Below are 21736 nucleotides of genomic sequence, written 5' to 3'. Positions count from 1 at the left end.
TTGATATTAAGCCTCGGGAGTCTGGTCTTGTGATTTTAAACATGTCCAAAAGAAGACATTTGGCCTGGAACGACGGCCAAGCTATTTAAGGAGAAATGAAAAAAAGGTATTATCTCAACGCAAACATGTAAGTTTAATCACAACTCGTGACTAATATTAAATTACACTGTGACGCACTGGACAGCTTCGTATGGAGAAAGTAAATGAGTATATCCTAAATTTTGTTTTAATGATGTGCGAACTGCGAACTGACATTTTGTAACTTTGCAAAAAAAAAAAACATTGTGAGTTTTTCAGTGTCGGATGAAGCTATCAGGTTACAATATAATTCAAGATATGAGGCAAAAATGCCCTGTATTGTTTTTAATATTTATGTCATGATCGTTAATTAATGTCTAACTATATCAAGAGTGTTGCTTTCCCGAATGTCAGCATTACATTAGTCACAATTCTGTCTATCTCTGTTTCGACAAGGAAAAGTTTTTAACAATTGTGTGTCTTCGTGCAGCACTGAGTATTTTGTTACTGAATTTATCTTTTTTTTTTTTTTAATAAAGCATTTGAATCTATGATAAATGAATCAGCCGTTTAGAATGAGTCAGTTGATCACTCATAAAGATTTGCTGCCACCTACTGGTGGCTTTAGTGTCATGTTTATTTATCCTTCCAGCCTTAAATCATCTCAAAAACACACTCTGCAAAATATGGTACTATAAATATGTTGTTTTTTGTCAATATTACACACCCCTAAAATAACCTAGCATAATCTTCAAAAACATACATTTCCTGTATGTATATATACGTGACTGGTAACGCGCGCGCGTGTTTTTAGAAGCGATGAACTCGAAAAAGCGAGAGCGGAACTCGTCACGCGCTCACTGCACGTCGGACACATTTCGGCGCTGCGCTCGCTGCCCCCCGCGAGGCATTCTGGGAAGTGTGATGAATGAGAGAGCGCTAATGTGCCGAGCTCGGGGTTAAATCGATATATTTACGAGACCCACTACTCATAGGGCTCATCTGGAACATCGTACGATATTTCGCTGGTATGTTTATGTCTCGTATCTACAGATGATGTGTGCTGTGATCAAATAAAGCACGCTAGCATATTAGCATGAGATGATAGAGATGCGTTAATGTCAACAGACGCTCGTGGACACGAGTACATCAGAAGAATAGGGCAGCGTGTGCGTGTGTGTGTGGATGAGTGAGAGAGAGAGAGAATAATAGGAGCGGCTGTAGAGTGTGTAAACAGTGTGCAGTTCTCACTCTTTCCCTCTGTCTCTGTGATTGTGTAGGTCTTCCTCCTCCTCGTCCTCCTCTTCCTCCTCATGTACGCGGTGTACCGTCAGGCTCATCCGCCCACCGCGGTGGAGTTCGCCGTCTACTGTAACTTCATATCCGGCCGAGAGAAGAACCTGCTGGTGGCGGGCACCTCCCAGCTCTGTGTGTACAGGGTCATCTATGATGTGGAGGTCAGGATACCAAACACTTCTCTCTGTTTCAGCTTCATTATAGCGTCCTATCATGAGTATGTGTAGCTGAATATGAAATAGCACATCATCACAGTCTATTTGCTGTAGTTTAGGAATTAATATAGGTGATAGACTATGAGAAGAACTCTTGATATACAAAAAATACATCTTGATAATGTCAGATAACTTTGATAGAAAGGTTTTTGAAATGAATTCGGGTTGAATAGCTGACAGCTGATTAAAAAAAAAAAAAAAAACACAATTGGATACCAATCTAGGTCAACCGGTTACAAAGCAATGCTTAATTTTGTTGGGTCTGTGGTGTTAGAAGGTCGCATAAGCAATTAAATTAAAAAAATAAATAACACTTAAGCATTACATGGTCAGGTCAAAGTTTCTGAATAATTTTTGGTCCCAAGTTTGTATCAGTTTTACTGGTAGTCCACTGCATGAAGAAGTCTTGGGTATAATATGATGCAGTTTACTCTATTTTTCTTTCCTTATATACATAAATGAACTATAGTGTCCTGAACCTGCTAGTTAAAAATATAAAAAAATTATATCTGGTGTCTGAATAATTTATAGTTTGACTGTAACTGCAACTTTACACAAAGTGTGTGTGTGTGTGTATATATATGTAAAATCGATTATTATATACATTCATACATACAGTAATGTTCTATCATAAAAACATTTAATATAAAAAAGTTCTATCATTTTGAACCCCTATGTAATTAATTATAATCATTTTATAAATATTATAGTTTAATAATAAAAGTATAATATAATAATTCAATAATTTACCCCCCCCCCCCCCACACACACATTATTTTCTTCTTTTTACTGTCATATTAAACCTAAGAAAATGGTTGTGTTTTTATTTGTTGTCTTTTTATAAATATCATTATATAATAACGGTAATGTTTTTTAAATAAATGCCACTTGGTTTGGGTCTGTTTGGTTTAAATGGGTCATTAATATAAACTCTAATGATTTTCTCTTCTTGTATTCTAGAGCTCTTCCAAATCGGAGAAGTCATCAGGTAAGACTTTTCATTTTTGGTCTGCAGTCAAGCATCCTGTAGATTAAAAAGGGTTTATAATCATTAATATTATTGTTATTATTGATATTCAACTGTAGATGTCAAGAGCCGTAAAGAGAAGCTGGAGCAGGTGGCGTGCTTCTCTCTCTTTGGAAATGTGATGTCTATGGCCAGCGTTCAGCTCGCGGGCACCAACAGAGACGCCCTGCTCCTCAGCTTCAAAGATGCCAAGGTATGTGTGACCGCATCGCAGCTGCTTCCTGCGAAGGGAAAGCTTTGAAGAGTGTCTAATGCCAGTGTGTGTGTGTGTGTTTCTTCCAGCTGTCAGTAGTGGAGTATGATCCAGGCACGCATGACCTCAAGACGCTGTCGCTGCACTACTTCGAGGAGCCGGAGTTGAGAGTGTGTACTGTGTTTCTGAGGATGTGTTGAGCTGCAGGGCTGTGTCTGATGGCTCTGTGCTGTGTGTTTGGATGCTTTCAGGAAGGGTTTGTCCAGAACGTGCACATCCCCATGGTGCGTGTGGATCCGGAGAACCGCTGCGCTGTCATGCTGGTGTACGGCACATGTCTGGTGGTTCTGCCCTTCAGGAAGGACACGCTGACCGATGAACAGGAAGGCATCGTGGGAGAGGGGTAACAACCATGTTTTCTAAATTCTTCCTGGCATTTTAAATGATTATCTATATCACTTAAAAGTCTGGGGTTGGTGAGATATTTTTAATGTTTTTTGTAAGATTTAAAAACAATTTAAAAACAATTTTTAAAAATGTTTTAATTAGTGCTGTCAAACGATTAATCCAAAATAAAAGTTTTTGTTTACATAATATATGTGTGTGTACTGTGTATTTAGTATGTCTTTATAAATACACACACATACATGTATATATAATTAAGAAAATGTTATAAATATATATATCTGTAATATAAATATATACATGGAAATACATGTTAATTTTTTTTAGTAGATTCATGTATGTGTGTATTTATATATACATAATAACTAAACACAGTACACACACACATAATGTAAATTAAGACTTTTATTTTGGATGCAATTAAGCATTTGACTGCACTAGTTTTAATGTTTTTTCTTTGGTCGAATTTATTCAAAATAGCAATAGTAAAATTGTTAAATATTATTGCAGTTTAAACCAACTGCTTTCTGTTGTAATATGTTTTAAAATGCAATTTAATCCTGTGACGGAAAGCTGATTTTTCAGCACCATTACTACAATCTTCAGTGTCACATGATCCTTCAGAAATCACATGCTGATTTGCTTCTCGAGAAACATTTCTGATTATTAACAATGTTGACAAAAGTTCAAAAGAAAAGCATTTGTTTGAAATAGAAATGTAGCATCATAATTTTATTTACTTTTCAATCTATTGAATGTGTCCTTGCTAGATGAAAGTATTAATTCCCAAACTTTTTAACTGTATCTTATAAGACTCTATTTCTTTTTCTAAAAGACTTTATTTCTTTTTTTAGGCAGAAGTCAAGTTTCCTTCCCAGTTACATCATTGATGTTCGTGAACTGGATGAGAAGCTCCTAAACATCATCGATATGAAGTTTCTCCACGGTTACTACGAGCCCACACTGCTTATTCTGTTTGAGCCCAATCAGACGTGGCCAGGGTACGACTGTCTGTCTGACCATCAACACTTTATTACGTGTATTTCCTGTCTCTGTCATAGGCATTGTTTGTTGTGTTCAGGCGTGTGGCAGTGCGTCACGACACGTGCAGTATCGTGGCCATCTCTCTAAACATCATGCAGAAGGTTCATCCGGTCATCTGGTCTCTCAGTAACCTGCCCTTCGACTGCACTCAGGTCATGGCTGTGCCCAAACCCATCGGTAAGATATCTGATGAAAACAAAAAGCTTTCTGAGACCGCACAGGCTCCCTATGACGTACATTATTGCGAAATATTTGGCTCCTAAAAGCATCCCAGCATCCATCTCTTCAAGCTGAAGGATAATGTGGTGTGTTCAGGTGGAGTTGTGGTGTTCGCTGTGAACTCATTGCTGTATCTGAACCAGAGCGTTCCTCCGTTTGGAGTGTCTCTCAACAGTCAGACCAACGGCACCACAGCTTTTCCCTTGAGTAAGTTCACCCAGGACCTCAGTTCTCCCCAAAATAACGTCTTTATGATTGACATCTCACTCTAACTCGACCTGTTTTGCTCTTCAGGGCCACAGGAGGAGGTGAAGATCACGCTGGATTGTTCTCAAGCGTCCTTCATCACCTCTGATAAGATGGTCATCTCACTAAAAGGAGGAGAAATGTGAGATCCTATGTTTTATTGACCATATGCTTGACATTTAGTCATTTAGCAGACACTTTTATCCAAAGCCAGTTAAGAAAATAGAAGCAATCAAAACCCAAATAGGTGTGAGATGGTCATTTGGATCAGAGATTCTGAGCATGTATGCTGTCATGTTGCAGTTACGTGTTGACGCTCATCACAGATGGCATGAGGAGCGTGCGGGCGTTTCACTTCGACAAGGCTGCTGCCAGCGTCCTGAGCACCTGTGTGAGTGATCATCTGTGTTTACAGTCCTCTGTGCTTGAACACAGACACTCACACACTCCCTCATCTCTCTCCTCTCAGATGACCACCATGGAGCCTGGCTATCTGTTCCTGGGCTCTCGTCTGGGCAACTCACTGCTGCTCAGGTACACTGAGAAACTCCAGGAGACGCCAATGGAAGAGGGCAAAGAGAACGAGGAGAAAGACAAACAGGTGAAGAACAGACTAGGTGTCATTTCAAACAGTTCATTGCGTGTTATTGTAAATTAGATAAAATGTCTCTTAAATGGATGGATTATAGTGTTTATTTATATAGTCGAACTTAAGTGCTTTTTGACCCACTTAAGTAGCGCTTGCACATCTTTATATGTAATTTCATAATTCTGTTGTTGGTTAAAGTTCTGTTGAATTTTCTCTCAAGCATTTAAGGTAAACTAAAATGTGCTTTAGTATGTTAGTCATCACATCAAAATAAGTGTACTTATGTAAAAGCTTGACAAAAGAGTATGAAAACATAACTTAAAATGCACCGTTTAAGTAAAACCTGTAAGTTTACTTGATGTTAAATCACACTTTTTGAAACTCTACTTAAAGTGAGTTAAACACTCATAAAAAAGTGAATTTTCGTTAAGTGCACTTAAAGGGTTGGTTCACCCAAAAATTAAAATTGTCATTAATGACTCACCCTCATGTCGTTCCAAACCCGTAAGACCTTTGTTTATCTTCTGAACACAGTTTAAGATATTTTAGATTTAGTCCGAGAGCTCTCAGTCCCTCCATTGAAGCTGTGTGTACGGTCTACTGTCCATGTCCAGAAAGGTAAGAAAAACATCATCAAAGTAGTCCATGTGACATCAGAGGGTCAGTTAGAATATTTTGAAGCATCGAAAATACATTTTGGTCCAAAAATAGCAAAAACTACGACTTTACTCAGCATTTTCTTCTCTTCCGTGTCTGTTGTGAGAGAGTTCAAAACAAAGCAGTCTGGATATCCGGTTTGCGAACGAATCATTCGATGTAACCGGATCTTTTTGAACCAGTTCACCAAATCGAACTGAATCGTTTTAAACAGTTCGCATCTCCAATACGCATTAATCCACAAATTACTTAAGATGTTGACTTGTTTAATGTGGCTGACACTCCCTCTGAGTTAAAACAAACCAATATCCCGAGGTAATTCATTTACTCAAACAGTACACTGACTGAACTGCTGTGAAGAGAGAACTGAAGATGAACACCGAGCCGAGCCAGATAACGAACAACAGACTGACTCGTTCACGAGTGAAGAACTGGTTGCATCGGTTTTCGGATCACCAGTATTTCTTTCGGACAGTTCAATTCAATAAACCGGTTGAAGAAAACGGTTCACCGGTTCTTTTGCGCTCGACATAATGGCGTCATTGGCGATGACTGCAAGCCTTCGGTTTACCTGCGCTCATAACATTAGCACAGAATCAGTTCAGAATCAATCACCAAAAGAATCAGTTCGGTTCAGACGCTGGTTTGGAACAACATGAGGGTTAGTTATTAATGACAATTTTTGGGTGAACTAACGTTTTAAGTGACCTTTTATTTCATTAATATTTCCTGTCATTTAAAAAGAACTGTATACTATTTGTGGAATGTTTGAAGTGCTCTACAAGCGTGCACTTTATACAACTAAGCAAACTTCTTTATCTGAAGGGAATGAACGCTTTTAAGTCATGCCAATCACATGAACAGTTAAGGTTTTTAAATCAATTAAAAATAAACTTTAGCCCATCTTTCCTAAAGCTGAGATCCAGACAGTGATGAAAAATATCATTAAATGTCTGGTTAAAGCTCATGAAATCTTTTGTAAGAAGGATCTGAAGGATCTTACGCCTCTCGAATGCCTTTGTCTTCCAGGAAGAGCCTCCGAATAAGAAGAAGCGAGTGGATGCCGTGGCTAACTGGGCAGGTGGAGTGATTAATGAGAGTGTGGTTGTATGTGGTTCAGATGTGTGTGCTGTTGTGTGTGTGTGTATATATGTGTGTGTGTTGCTGTATTCAGGGAAGGCCAGTCTGCCTGATGAGCTTGATGAAATCGAGGTGTACGGGAGCGAGGCTCAGTCAGGCACTCAGCTGGCTACTTACTCGTTTGAGGTGAGGTCCTATCTCATCTGATCTCTGTAACATATTTCATTTACATTTCCAGTGTTGCTGCCTGTGTGAAACGCTTGTATTAAACTAGATTTGATGTTTATGTCCAGGTTTGTGACAGCATACTGAACATAGGACCCTGTGTCAGCGCCTCCATGGGAGAACCAGCCTTCCTGTCTGAAGAGGTACCTCAACTCTCCCTACAGTGATGACGGGACGTTTTAGGCCAACCTATAAGTTCGCATCTTGGGCAAAAACCTAACAGCTGTCAACCAACCAGAGCTTATAATTCATCATGATAAGATTCACAACAAAATGTTAATGAATTCTGAAGCCTAAAAGCAATCAGCAGAAGTAAAAAGCTAACTAGTGATGAGAAGAGTTTATCTGTTTACCAGTGTGAGGGTGTTTAAAGTGCTCTCTAGTCACATTTAGACACTTGTTAGCAACCGCCTTTTTCAAGACAAGTGAAACCTTAAAAAAAACATCACAAGGACATATTACTGATGTATTTCATGTTGTAGAATTAAATGTGAAAATATCATGAGCTTGTGTTCTCAACAAACCAATTTTAAAACCCATTAACCTGAGAATGATGGAGCCAGAAGTGCTAAAATACGGATTTGTTTCTGGGCTTTGGCCTAAAAAATACATAGTTTCTGCAGCTCTGGATAGTGAGGTATTTTCTGGTTAATACTGAGATACAGCATGATGGAAAAAAGACATGATTAGTTCCATTGTTGGCTATATGAATCTGATTAATTGTGACCCTGGACCACAAAACCAGTCATAAGGGTTAATTTTTTGAAATTGAGATTTGCACATGAATAAATAAGCTTTCCATTGATTTGTTAGGATCGGACAATATTTGGCAGATATACAACTATTTGAAAATCTGGAATCTGAGGGTGCAAAAAAATCTAAATATTGAGAAAATCACCTTTAAATTTGTCCAAATGAAGTTCTTAGCAATGCATATTACTAAACAAAAGTTTTTTGCAAACAATATTACAATGTAAAATAAAATGTTTTTTTGCAAAAAATATACCCCAGCGACTTAAGACTGGTTTTGTGCTCCAGGGTCACAGTTATGATGCACGATCAATTCTTCTGTCATCAGTTTCAGACTAACCCAGAGCCGGATCTGGAGGTGGTGGTGGGCTCAGGATACGGCAAGAACGGGGCTCTCTCTGTCCTGCAGGTATGAGTATCTGTAGCTCCTCTTCCTGTGCTCGTGTCCGTCTGAAGTAAAGATGCACTCGTCTGCTGCAGGCCGCTGCGGGTGCTACAGTGACCTCTGGGCTTTACCAGGGCTGCCTTTAAAAACAGCCGAGATGCAGCAGAGACACGCTGCTCATGCATTTGACTCAGGACACATGACGCCTGCATGTGCCTATGCATCCATTATGAACCCAAGACTCTGTTTACACCTGCTGTCAACATGCTTGCTTTGATTTGAATTGTGAATTAGGTCATCTGTGGTATTGAAGCATGTATTTTGCTGTTCTATAGAAAAGCATCAGACCGCAGGTGGTCACAACGTTTGAACTTCCTGGATGCCATGACATGTGGACAGTCATACACTGCGAGGAGAAACCGGAGAAGGTGATTTCTGTTGCACTCATCCTTCTAAAGTCTTTGCATTTATCTGTATTACACAATAAAAGATAAATGACCCATAATTCTGAGGTTTGGCTGAAACGCCTTTGAAACGCTGCGTGTCTGTCTGTAGTCTCCACCAGAGGGCGATGGCGAGGGTCCTGAGGAGGAGAAGCAGGAGCCCACAGTAGAGGACGACAAGAACAAACACGGCTTCCTCATCCTCAGCAGAGAGGACTCCACCATGGTAATCAAAATCTGGATTATGTGTAACATGCTACCATACTCTAGACAGAACACACCAAACCAAACTCTCACTGTATTTTACAGCGCTCACGATAACAGTATCGTGCACGTTCAGCATCGGGATATATTGCATTAGTAAATGACATGTCTACTAGGCAGTATATACTTTATAGTAAGCAGCATGCTAGTATGTCATTCCACACAGCTAGATATGAGCTCACTGTCTACTCTTCGACCAGTCACAACGCTTTTATTGAGGCAGTTTATTGTCATGAGATTTCTGGAGGACACACAGACTCTTCCAGTGTTTCATTGCTCTTGTGGTGTGTTTAGATCCTGCAGACGGGTCAGGAGATTATGGAGCTGGACACCAGTGGGTTCGCCACGCAGGGTCCCACTGTGTATGCGGGCAACATCGGAGACAATAAATACATCATCCAGGTGTCTCCTATGGGCATCAGACTGCTAGAGGGAGGTGAGGAAGCAGGTCAGTGTTGACCGTGTCATGGATGGATCTGGTGTCTCATCCGGTCTCTTCTCCTCTTGCTCTCAGTGACGCAGCTCCACTTTATCCCTGTGGACCTGGGCTCTCCCATAGTGCACTGCTCTGTGGCCGATCCCTACATGATCATCATGACAGCTGAGGGAGCGGTCACCATGTTTGTGCTGAAGAGCGACTCGTACATGGGGAAGAGCCACCGGCTGGCGCTGCAGAAGCCCCAGATCCACACGGTCAGTCCACACAGACCTCATGTACAGTACTGCTCACACGCTTGTGCCTGAAAGAAGCCTTCGATGATCACCAGCGCTGAATTTATTTGAAATGCAAAATGAATCCTGCTTTGAGGGATTGATGAAAATAAGTTTATACTTATCCAGAAAACAACCCCACCTGTGTTGTAAGAAAACAAAGGTTTTTATTTACTTTATTTGCACTAATTCTTTTCTGGGTTTTATGTGCAAACTTATTTAATTAATCTTAATTTTGAAAAAGAAAAAAAATGTCAGTTTGCATTTCAAGTCAGTTTTACTGAAAAAGACAAAATACTACTCTTTTCATACTCGGTCTTTTATGCTATCCAAAGCTGCATTTGTTTTATTATTGTTTATAAAAGCGTTAATATCATGAAATATTACTAAACTTTAAAAAATCTGTTTTCTATGTGAATATGTATTCAAATGTAATTTATTCCTGTGATCAAAGCTGTATTTTCAGTGTCACATGATACTTCAGAAATCATTCTCATATGATGATTTGCTGCTCAAGAAACTTTTTCATCATTATTATCAGTGTTTAAAAAATATTCGAATATTTTTGTTGAAACCGTGATAAATGTTTTTACAGAATGTTTGGTGAATACAAACTTCAAAAAACTGAATTTATTTTAAATGTAAATCTTTTGTAAATTTATAAATCTCTTTACTGTCACTTTTGATCAATTTAAATCATCCTTGCTTAACATAAAAATAAATATTAATTTATTCTTACATTTTTTAGCAGTAGGATTATTTGATGCTGAATCTCATGAAAAACACCAAGGTTGTATTTTATCACAAACTCTAAAGTAAATAAAAACAAAAAATCATATTTTGAGGTCAGAAGACTTTTTTTTTAGTTTATTATTGTGGCATTATTTTCATGAAAATCACACATTTTCACCTTTTCTTTTCTTTTCACCTTAGTGGGTCTGAGTTTTTTGTAAATCCCATTTTTCATTAGATTCTCTTTCCCGAAATGCAGTATGTTTTTATTGTTGAACACTTTTTAAGGTGTTCTCAATGTTGTGTTTTTCCAGCAATCCCGTGTTATTACGTTATGTGCTTATCGTGACGTCAGTGGCATGTTCACAACTGAGAACAAGGTCAGCTTCCTGGCCAGAGAGGAAACTACCATCAGAGCCCAGTCAGACACAGAGACCATCATCCAGGACCTTGGGTAATACACCAGACGCTCAAATGCTCTCATTGGCAGCTCGTCTCATTGTCTCATAATGACTGTTGTTGTTCTCCTGGTCAGTAATGCTTTGGATGATGAGGAGGAGATGCTGTATGGGGAGTCAAACCCTCTGAGCAGTCCCAGTAGAGAGGAGCCCAGCCGTCTCTCTGCAGCACTGACCTCCTCTCAGACAGGAAGAGAGAGCGGCCAGGAGCCGTCACACTGGTGCCTGCTGGTCAGAGAGAACGGAGTCATGGAGGTGATGACCATACACACTGATTTACTGAGATTTCCTTGAAAGAGCTGCTTGGAGTTTGGGTAACAAACTATAGTTCCTCAGAATCAGCTGTGGTTGCACGAAAGTGTAACACACAGAAGTAAACGAAGGTGCACGTTTGTAGAGTGATTTACAACCGCTTTGATCATGGCTCAGCCAATCAGAATCAAGGATCTGCACTCCTTTTTATAATCTGTAATATAAAAAATTCCGTTTGTATGATTCAAAAATGCAGAAATGAGAAGCCTGTCACCCTTAGTTTATTCAAAGCTATCCCTGAACTACCTTTATGAAGTATATCGATTTGTTTATTATGAATGCATGCCTTATCACCAGATTTATGTGATTAATCTTATTCGTTAGGGGCTGTTTGGTTATTCAGTTCATGTTCAAATCTTCCACAGAATGTATGTAAATCATAATCTGATGGTATTGGTCATTTAAAATGTTTATTGTGATTTGTTAATCAGATATACCAGCTTCCTGACTGGCGGCTGGTTTTCCTGGTGAAAAATTTCCCTGTTGGTCAGCGTGTTTTGGTCGACAGCTCTGCTAGCCAGTCAGCTACTCAAGGGGAGCTCAAAAAAGAGGAAGTGATGAGGCAGGGAGAAATCCCATTGGTCAAAGAAGTTGCTCTTGTGTCTTTAGGCTACAACCACAGCCGTCCTTACCTGCTGGTGAGTGTTCATCACAGGAGCCTCCCTGCTCTTCTGGATGAATTGAGGTTTAATGTTGTGTGTTTTACTGTATTTGTCCACAGGCACATGTTGATCAAGAGCTTCTTATCTATGAGGCCTTTCCCTACGACCAATCGCAGGCTCAGAGCAACCTGAAAGTGCGCTTCAAGAAGGTACAAACTGACTCTAAATGCTCTCCACGGGATGCTTTCTCTAGTGATGTTTGAGTGATTGTGAGTGTCTTTTTTCATCAGATGCCTCACAACATTAACTTCAGAGAGAAGAAGTCCAAAATGAGGAAGGAGAAGAAGCCTGATGGTCAGGGAGAGGAGACGCTGGGGGTCAAAGGTCGAGTGGCCAGATTCAGATACTTCCAGGACATCTCGGGATACTCTGGGGTATGTCTGTGACTTGGTTTGAAAACTGAAATGTACTTATCTGATCATGATTTTTATTTTATGCTTGTTGATGGCCTTTGCATTGTGGTAAATTCTAAATGTATACAAAACTTTGTCATATTTGTATAGCATTATAGTATTTTTATTCATACTTGGCTCTGTTAAATATTTTATCTTTTATTTTAGTTATTTTTACTTTTTATTTTAATTTTAGAGATTTTATTAGTTTTTTTATATTTCTGTTTAGTTTTATTTTTCATTTATCTTAGTTTTACTAATTTTGCTACTAACCTATTTTATTTCACTTAGTTGTCAAGGCATCATTTCTAATTTTAATTTAGTAATTTTTAATTTAGTAAGTTTTTTTTACCTAATTTATATATATTTTTGTGTTGTATTTTATTCTTAGAAACCGTTTTTGTCAGTCATGGTTGTCTAGCAAGCAAGTTTATTTTAGTATTATTTATTATACTATTACATAGTACCTTTTATTAGATTTTTCAGTTTTCATTTTAATGTTAGTTTAGGTATTAGTATTAATGATATATATTAATAGAGCCTAACAGATATGGGTTTTTTGAGGCTGATACCAATACCGATATTAGGGAGTAAAAAAGGCTGATACTGATATATCGGCCGATATTCTTTGTGTATATTATAGTACAGTACCAGGCAACAGTTTGGGAAATTTCCCATTCGTGTGTTCAAACATTTGACTGAAAAAAATTTGTCATATTGGCGACATATTTGGCGATACAGATATATCGGCGACAGGTTCATATCAGCCGATAATTTCGGCAAAACGATATATTGGTCGGGCTCTAATTTAGTAACTCCATTATGTGCTGTTGTCATTTTCTTATTTCTATTTCTAACTTTTTTATTTTTATATCAGCTTCAATTTTAGTACTACTTTATATTTCAGTTAGTTTTTTTATTTCATTATTTTATTTTAGCTTGATTTCATTTATGGAAAATCATTTTTAATAGTTTTACTTTATCATTACCAAACCGTACAGGTTAGCTATCAGAGCTGGTGTAAGACATTGGCACCAAATTCTTTTCTCAAGCCAGGCATAATTTGTAAGAGAAGAACTACATAAATGTTGGCACTGCTTGCTTTCAGGTGTTTATCTGTGGGCCGTCTCCTCACTGGATGCTGGTGACTTCTCGTGGGGCGATGCGGCTCCACCCCATGACAATAGACGGCGCCATTGAGTCCTTCTCTCCCTTTCACAATATCAACTGTCCCAAAGGATTCCTCTACTTCAACAAACAGGTACAGACAAGTCCTAAAATCTACACTAGGATTTTGTATTAGATCACATCTAAAAAGTGTCTTTCATAATCCACTGTATCAGGATATCTGGAGAGAATAATCTTGACAGGTTTAGGTTTAACTGAAGTGTGTTTGTCGCTTTAGGGCGAGCTGAGGATCAGTGTGTTACCCACATATCTCTCATATGACGCTCCCTGGCCTGTCCGCAAGATCCCACTCAGGTGTACCGTCCACTATGTGTCGTACCATGTGGAATCAAAGGTAATGCACATGCTATGGGCATGAGATGATGAGTACACTGCATTTAGTGACTGAGCTCATCTTGGCCCTTTTTAAACATTTATATGAGCCTTAAAGAGATGCACCCTAAACTGAAAATTCTGTCATCATTTACGTCTGTCATCTCACATTTTTCTAGACCTCACTCACTTTCTTTAGTGGAATTTTGAAGACTTAAACAGTTTTGGTTTGCATTAACTTGAATTTTAAATGCGTTGGAAGTAAATGGGAGCTAAATTGTTTGGTTATGGCAACATAATATCTTCTTTTATGTTCTGCAGAAAAAAGAAAGGTGCAATCACATTTACCATTGCTCTGCGATATTTTTAGCAGCCAAAATCCAGTCATTTTAACAATATAGTAGATACGAAAATCTTAATTTGGCATTACAACAAAAAAAGTTTGCAGATTTTTCTTGTGTTCAGTTTTTTCATACGAAATTGTGTTATGTTGACTAATTAGAGCACAGGAGCAAAAACCGCCAAACTATTCTATTTATAAATGAGGTCTGTATAAATAACATGTCCAGCATTAAATGTTCTGTATGTTATTTTCTGACTGTACTAAAGCATAAAAATTACATTTAGGGATCATGTTAAGTTTACTTATTTCTCCGATTAACAATGCTACAGCCAGTTATTTTGCATTGAAATGTGTGTTCTGTGTCGGAATGTCTGTTTTTGTTTCGGTCTGTGTGACTCCGCCCACTGCCAGTTTAGCCAATAGTAATTCAACACTATTGGGTTGCCAGTTAGGTAGGAAATACAGCATACAGGAAGCCAGCAAATGAACACAGTCAGAGATCGCAGATTCTATCCGACCTAAAAAATGGTAGCATCCATCTTAACAGCTCTAATACCAGAAGAATATTACAATGCAAATATACAGTGCATTCAGAAAGTATTCAGACCCCCTTCACTTTTTAAAATGTGTCATGTTGCAGCCTGATACTACAATTGTTTAAATTTTTTCTCTCATTAGTTTATATTCCGTACCTCATAACGACAAAGTGAAATATTTTTTTAAGAAATGTCTGTAAATTTCTTAAGAAAAAGTGTAAAGCCTTTCCTCAATCTGGCAACCCGCATGAGCATAGAGTCTGAGGAGGAGGGCGTATTTTGAATTTGTGCTGCAGTACCCGTTACAACCACTAGCGGTCAATTTCACAAACCTCTCCTTGAAATGACTGCTGCCATGTAAACATGGCAGTCATATGTTGATCAGTCGTGTGTGTTTCAGGTGTATGCGGTGTGCAGCAGTGTTAAAGAGCAGTGCACACGAATCCCCAGAATGACCGGAGAGGAGAAGGAGTTTGAGACCATCGAAAGAGGTGGGACACTGTTTGCTTGTGTGTGTGTGTGTGTGTATATGGATGAAGTGACTGTGTCTGATTTGATGGGGTTTTTATTATTTGAATTGTTGTTTTTTCAGATGAGCGGTACATACACCCTCAGCAGGAGAAGTTCTCCATTCAGCTCATATCTCCGGTCAGCTGGGAGGCCATCCCAAACACACGGTGAGAAGCACATTCACACAACCAACTTTGATGCTTTAAAAAGTTCAGAAAGACACTTCAAAAGTAATCGCCATGAATAGAGCAGTTTTATCCAATGTAATCGTTCTGAAAACCTGAGATTTTTTTTCAATCATGGTTGTCTAGAAAGCAAGTTTATTTTAGTATGATTTATTATACTATTACATAATAACTTTTATTAGATTTTTTAGTTTTCCTTTTAATCTTACTTTAGGTATTAATAATAGAGTGGGTTTTTGGGGCTGATACCAATACCGATATTAGGGAGTAAAAAAAAGCTGATATCGATATATCGGCCGATATTCTTTGTGTATATTATAGTACAGTACCAGTCAAAGGTTTGGGCACTTTCCCATTTGTGCGTCCAAACATTTGACTGAAAAAAAAAATTCATATCGACGGCATATTCGTCGATTCTGATATATAGGCGACAGGTTCATATCGGCCGATGATATCGAGATATAGGCCTTTATTCATATAAACATTTAGCATTGCACATACAAAGAGCCATTTACCATATTTGATGTGTCTTTAATAAACATTTTGATGCATAGTTTAGGTGGAATAGACTTTCAGTGAAGGGACGCCCTGACATGAGTAAATGATGATGATCTGTCTGTGTAACGTTGTTGGACAGCGTTGATCTGGAGGAGTGGGAGCATGTGACGTGTATGAAGACGGTGGCTCTGAAGAGTCAGGAGACTGTGTCAGGCCTGAAGGGATATGTGGCTTTGGGTACGTGCCTCATCCAGGGAGAGGAGGTCACCTGCAGAGGAAGAGTGAGTCTTCACCTACACGCATCACTCTGGTGCAGAAACTGTGGAAGTACAATAAAATATGTCCATTAAATAAGCTTTTTGATCATCACTGAGTAGCATTAAGTGAAGTGACATTCAGCCATACTCAGAATTTGTGCTCTGCATTTAACCCATCCGAAATGCACACACACACACTGTGAGCACACACACGGAGCAGTGGGCAGCCATTTATGCTGCGGCGCCCGGGGAGCAGTTGGGGGTTCGATGCCTTGCTCAAGGGCTCCTCAGTCTTGGTATTGAGGGTGGAGAGAGAACTGTACATGCACTCCCCCCACCCACAATTCCTGCCGGCCCGGGACTCGAACTCACAACCTTTCGATTGGGAGTCCGACTCTCTAACCATTAGGCTACGACTTCCCCAATGGGATGCCATTGTAGAGAGACTCTTTCCAGGTGCATTTGATTCATACCATTAATTTATTCCACTACTAAAAGTTAAAGAGAGCAATGTGGTTGGGCATGTAATCGCAGAATGGGATACAAACATTTGCAAGGTTCAACATTTCAAACTGCACCATGCATGACTGCTTTTAGATAGGACGCCCTGATTAATTGAAACCAGACCGAATTTGATACAAGGCTTAGTGTTATTATCAAATAACTACGGCTGCTATTTAAATGTAAGGTATTGGTGCATGTTTTCTGTCAAAAAACAAAACAAAAAAGGGTTTAAGATTTAAAATAGGAAATTAGTAATCTATTGTAATTTTACAGTTTACAGAATACATTTTTGTTTTTAAAGTGAAATATTGCAATAGTAATTTTGCTCAATCTTTTTATTTTGAATTAAAATAATTATGAATTTTAATAATAATATTACTTGTGAAATATGATTACAAGATTGGCTAAATTGTGCAGCCCTACAAACGACAAACAAACTTCAATTTTTCTGTTTCTTTTTTTAAAATTGTACAATAAAATATAGTGTAATACTTAATTAAAAATATAATTCTTATTTCATTCAATTTATTAATGAAAACAATACATTATTTTTTTTGCTAATTATTATTTATAGTAATAGTATAGTACTAGTATTAGAAAATAGGTCAAATTGTGCAGCACTACAAATTGTTTTATTTTTTTTTATTTTATCTCGTTTTAGGTCAGTTTCAGTTTTTATCAGAAAAATCACAATTAGATTTTCCTCCCAGATCGTGCAGCCCTTCCTTTGGTCTCTTTTATGTTGGCACATGTTTCTGTTGATCAGAAGTCTGATCTGCGTCTGTTTTGTCTGTGACAGATCCTGATTCTGGACGTGATTGAGGTGGTGCCTGAGCCCGGTCAGCCCCTCACCAAGAACAAGTTTAAAGTGCTGTATGAGAAGGAGCAGAAGGGGCCCGTCACGGCCCTCTGTCACTGCAGTGGATACCTGGTGTCTGCCATCGGACAGAAGGTGAACACCACACGTTTAAACCTGCTGCATCACTTAAAACACAATGACATTTCTGTTGACTGTGTGTGTGTGTGTGTGTGTGTGTGTGTGTGTGTGTGTGTGTGCGCAGATCTTCTTATGGAGTCTGAAGGATAATGATCTGACCGGCATGGCCTTCATTGACACTCAGCTCTACATCCATCAGATGCACAGCATCAAGAACTTCATCCTCGCCGCTGATGTGATGAAGAGCATCTCTCTGCTGCGCTACCAGGAGGAGAGCAAGACGCTCTCGCTCGTCAGCAGGGTATCTGCCAAGAGTTTGCACTCAGTCCTTTATCATACAGCTGATTTAACGGGATATATTTTTAATTTTGTGTTGCTGCCAATTTGCAGTGTATTTTCATTTCACAATAGTCAATTGATTGGTTTCAAGTCTTGATGTTTTGCCTCTTGACTTGAGTGCTTAACATGGTTTAATATTGCTTATTATTTGAGTAGTTAAGATTCGCAAATTGTACCAGCATACCTTGAGGTCCCAATTCATACATACACAAAATCCATTCAGTTTGGATATAGTTGTTCCATTGCTCTTTTTGTTTCTTCATAGGATGCAAAGCCCCTGGAGGTTTACAGCGTAGAGTTTATGGTGGACAACAACCAGCTGGGCTTCCTGGGTAAATGTCTTATGATGTGTTCACACAGAAAGAGAATTTAATTATTCACATGAGATGATTACATACAAAGTCAATACAAAGACGCAAATAGACACATATTTGCGTCAAGGTGACGTGATTGCTGCGAAAGTACAATATACTCCTCAATCGCATCTTCCGCGCAAGTTAAAAAATGTTAATTTGAGTGGAAAATTTGCATGATGCGTTGTCACACAAGCCAATCAGCGAAGAGCTTATTGACACGCCCCACAGTTTTTTAAATTGTTTTTATTTGTGCAAGTAATGCAAAAACATCCCATAAGTAAACTAGAGCGAGTAACGTGATGCAAATATTTGCATGATGCATTGTTGTGCAAGCCAGTCGGCAAAGAGTTCATTGACATGCCTAGTTGTATCAGATTTTTATTTTATTTTTATTGGCGCAAGTTATGCAAAAAAAACATTCCATGAGTAAACTAGAGCGATATGCTCACCATTACTCTTTTATTCTGTCTCAGCATTAGTTTTACACTTTAAACTCACTGGTTTGACCTCTAAAACCCTCTCTCAGTTTCAGACAGAGACAAAAACCTGTCGGTCTACATGTACCTGCCAGAAGGTGTGTCATTCATCTGATTCTCTCTATAGAACCGTGAGACTTCGCTCTTTCCCAGTGTCTGATATCAAACGTGTCCTTTTATCATACCGCCTCCAGCCAAAGAGAGCTTCGGAGGCATGCGTTTGCTGCGGAGAGCTGATTTTAATGTGGGCGCCCATGTGAACGCCTTCTGGAGGATGCCGTGCCGCGGCACTCTGGACCCCGCCAGCAAGAAGGCACTAACCTGGGACAACAAGAACATCACATGGTTCGGTGGGTCTCCTCAGCTGCATCTCTTTTCCCTAGTGGGCGTTCATGAAACAGCATTATTTCACTATTCCTGAACTAGTGAAGTCAGTTTGATTGTGTGTGTGTGTGTGTGTGTGCAGCTACGCTGGAGGGCGGCGTGGGCCTGCTTCTGCCCATGCAGGAGAAGACGTACCGCAGACTGCTGATGCTGCAGAACGCCCTCACCACCATGCTGCCGCATCACGCGGGGCTCAACCCAAAGGCCTTCAGGTACTGACTCGCCTGCTGCAGGGCTACAGAGCGCAAAAATGTCTTCTGCCATTCTTTTGTATGCTTCCCGAGTCGAGCTCAGTGCTTTAATATCAAATGTACCTTACCAAGAAATAAACGTAATATTATTACTAACTGCATTTGTTAATGCAAAAGTCATTTATTAATACCCCCCCCCCCCCCCCCCACACACCACCCTCAGCGCTTTTTCTGCAAATAAAAGGTCTCTTTAAAAAGCTTTTACTATCATTGTAAATACATTCACTTTCAGTCTGTGGTTCACGTGTCTTTTTAAGATAGAAAATAGAAACGGTTCTATTTCCAATAAATACAATTTTTGACTTTTATTTCATGTTAGGTTCCAGAGTTAGTATTGTACAAATGAGACTCTTATCATGCAAATCTGCCATTAGCATTTGACAAAAATCCAAATATTTCCGAAACCTGACAGTTTCGTGACACTTCCAGGCCGGAGGATGTTTCTCCAGTTGTTTGTAGCCTCTGAGCTTCTGCTGCTGTGTTTTGCTGCAGGATGCTGCACTGTGATCGGCGGACGCTGCAGAACGCGGTGAGGAACATCCTGGATGGAGAGCTACTGAATAAGTACCTGTACCTCAGCACCATGGAGCGAAGCGAACTGGCCAAGAAGATCGGCACAACCCCAGACATTGTGAGTGCTGGCTCTAAGATACTAACTGTCACGCTAGGCCAGAGGAAATAAATTATATATTGAATAATCATTTCATATATAATAACCGGTTTTCCGTTAAATGCCTTAAATGATACATTTGAGTCCGTTACTATTTGGGGACGGAAAGACAAGAATGATTTCATTGAATAAATACTAGCGCTGCAACTTTTCAAAGTCTTTGCTTTGTGTACAGCCCAGAGAAACCGCTATATTTCTGCCGCTTTAAAAGCGCCACCTGCTGGCCGAGAATGAATTTGCATTTTAACTGGGCACCACTGCTGTTTGTGTTCAGACCAATGCGAAAATTGACCCATATGCATCAAACACACAGTTTGTAAATGTGAACCGGTGGATCGACAAGAAGCTAATATGCTTTCGAAAAATCAGTAGAGATATGTTTAAATTAATATAATAATTGATTAATCTCTTTTCTAAATATTAGGTTTTTTTTAATGCAGTTTAAGAGTTTGTTACCATAGACATCGTCCTACCGTGCTCATATGGTATCAGTTAGGAAATCTTGACAAACTTTTTTTTTTTTATTTAGTTTTATTTGTGTAATCTTACAAAAAGGCATAAAAATCCTGCAAATAGCCTGATTTAAGCAGTACTGGAAACCGTGCTGAAACTAAGTGCCTGGTTTTTTTCCTTTTGAAAAGAATGTGCTTCAAGTTTCATGTTAATGTGCTTCAGAAAAGGAAAAAAAAGCCAATGAAAACCGTTCCAAAACAAGCTGAAGCATCAAGATTATCCTGGCCCAAAAAAATACAAACTTACATTCTGTAGTTACAAACACTGCTGCCAGTTATTTTCAGGTGTCAATGTTACAGTGTAATTATACATTTGAGCTCTGAGTAATATTAATTAACTACATGTACTTACTATATGGTTAGGGTTACTTGCATGTAATCGTGCCTAATTTATTGTTTTTATAATAGTAACTACATGTAACGTCTAACAAGGACACCTTAAAATAAAGCATTACCCAGCTGCCTTCAAGTGCTACTTGAAATGTCATGCTCATAATTATCTAACTATCTGTTTGAGTTTTTCTGCTTTTGCGTTTGTTTCAGCTCCTGGATGATCTTCTGGAGATCGAGAGAGTAACTGCTCACTTCTGAAGAGCTGCTGCTCTCACACTCATGATCCTCTGCCCACTGTTTTATATTTCAATGTTTTGGTAGAAAAAGAAGAAACAAAAATTTGTCATGCTGTTTTTTTTTTTGTTGACAGAAAGGAGGAAATGCGGTAAAGGGTATTGCATTTCTTAGAATATTTTGTGAGAAAAAAAAATTAACATGGCTGATACTCCAATGCTTTCAGTGTCATTATTCTTTACTTCCATCACAGATGATTCTCTGAGCGCAGACACAGTCTGACCACTGCAGAAGACGTTTTCTCTCACACTTTACTCAAAAACATTACAATCCATGTCATTCTCTGGGAAGCATGAGAGAGATGGTCTGCTTTGTTTGCCTTCAGGGTTTAAGTAGTGTGTGACATTTCTTTTGTATTGAGATTTGCAACGGAGTGAAATGAAAAGAAAAAAAAACAACGTGTGAGGTGTTGCACAATGAATACAAGCTTGCAGATGAAAGTAGTGGGATGAGTTTAAGTGGAAAAAATGATTGGAGAAATCTAGCATACATCACACAAACAGAAGTCTGATATTGCACCAAAAAATA

General features: G+C 38.9%; 2 protein-coding genes across 2 annotated transcripts in view; both read left to right on the top strand.

The window, feature by feature from the left end:
* The first annotated feature begins 892 nt into the window (after positions 1 to 892).
* On the top strand, positions 893 to 21365 carry cpsf1 (cleavage and polyadenylation specific factor 1). Its single transcript, XM_059556777.1, has 38 exons — positions 893 to 1046; positions 1299 to 1475; positions 2490 to 2517; positions 2616 to 2749; positions 2839 to 2919; positions 3001 to 3152; positions 4009 to 4155; positions 4236 to 4375; positions 4514 to 4624; positions 4712 to 4805; positions 4967 to 5054; positions 5133 to 5264; positions 6939 to 6990; positions 7084 to 7175; positions 7283 to 7357; positions 8293 to 8373; positions 8685 to 8777; positions 8905 to 9018; positions 9351 to 9492; positions 9571 to 9749; positions 10814 to 10953; positions 11035 to 11212; positions 11701 to 11907; positions 11991 to 12080; positions 12162 to 12305; positions 13432 to 13584; positions 13729 to 13845; positions 15103 to 15193; positions 15295 to 15379; positions 16035 to 16176; positions 17456 to 17608; positions 17718 to 17894; positions 18198 to 18264; positions 18815 to 18862; positions 18959 to 19114; positions 19231 to 19360; positions 19892 to 20030; positions 21125 to 21365. Exons 2-38 carry the CDS (start codon positions 1332 to 1334, stop codon positions 21170 to 21172), a joined length of 4344 nt encoding a protein of 1447 aa, XP_059412760.1. The 5' UTR covers positions 893 to 1046; positions 1299 to 1331; the 3' UTR covers positions 21173 to 21365.
* The window catches only part of septin7a (septin 7a), a 318106-nt gene continuing 311046 nt past the window's right edge, over positions 14677 to 21736 (top strand). The window contains exon 1 of the mRNA XM_059556787.1: positions 14677 to 14700. Coding sequence (XP_059412770.1) covers positions 14692 to 14700 — 9 coding nt within the window. The 5' untranslated portion in view covers positions 14677 to 14691. The remainder of the gene's footprint in view (positions 14701 to 21736) is intronic.

This window comes from Carassius carassius, chromosome 8 (assembly GCF_963082965.1).
Source record: "Carassius carassius chromosome 8, fCarCar2.1, whole genome shotgun sequence".
Classification (NCBI taxonomy): domain Eukaryota; kingdom Metazoa; phylum Chordata; class Actinopteri; order Cypriniformes; family Cyprinidae; genus Carassius; species Carassius carassius.
Note: the sequence above shows the minus strand (reverse complement) of the source record. Positions and strands in the feature narration are given on the sequence as shown.

Excerpts from the sequence above, each read along its gene's own strand:
- cpsf1 (XM_059556777.1), top strand. The coding sequence starts at position 1,332 with ATGTACGCGGTGTACCGTCAGGCTCATCCGCCCACCGCGGTGGAGTTC. Across the intron at positions 8,778-8,904 it reads GCGAGGAGAAACCGGAGAAG|TCTCCACCAGAGGGCGATGG; the intron begins GTGATTTCTGTT and ends GTCTGTCTGTAG. Across the intron at positions 18,265-18,814 it reads CAACCAGCTGGGCTTCCTGG|TTTCAGACAGAGACAAAAAC; the intron begins GTAAATGTCTTA and ends ACCCTCTCTCAG.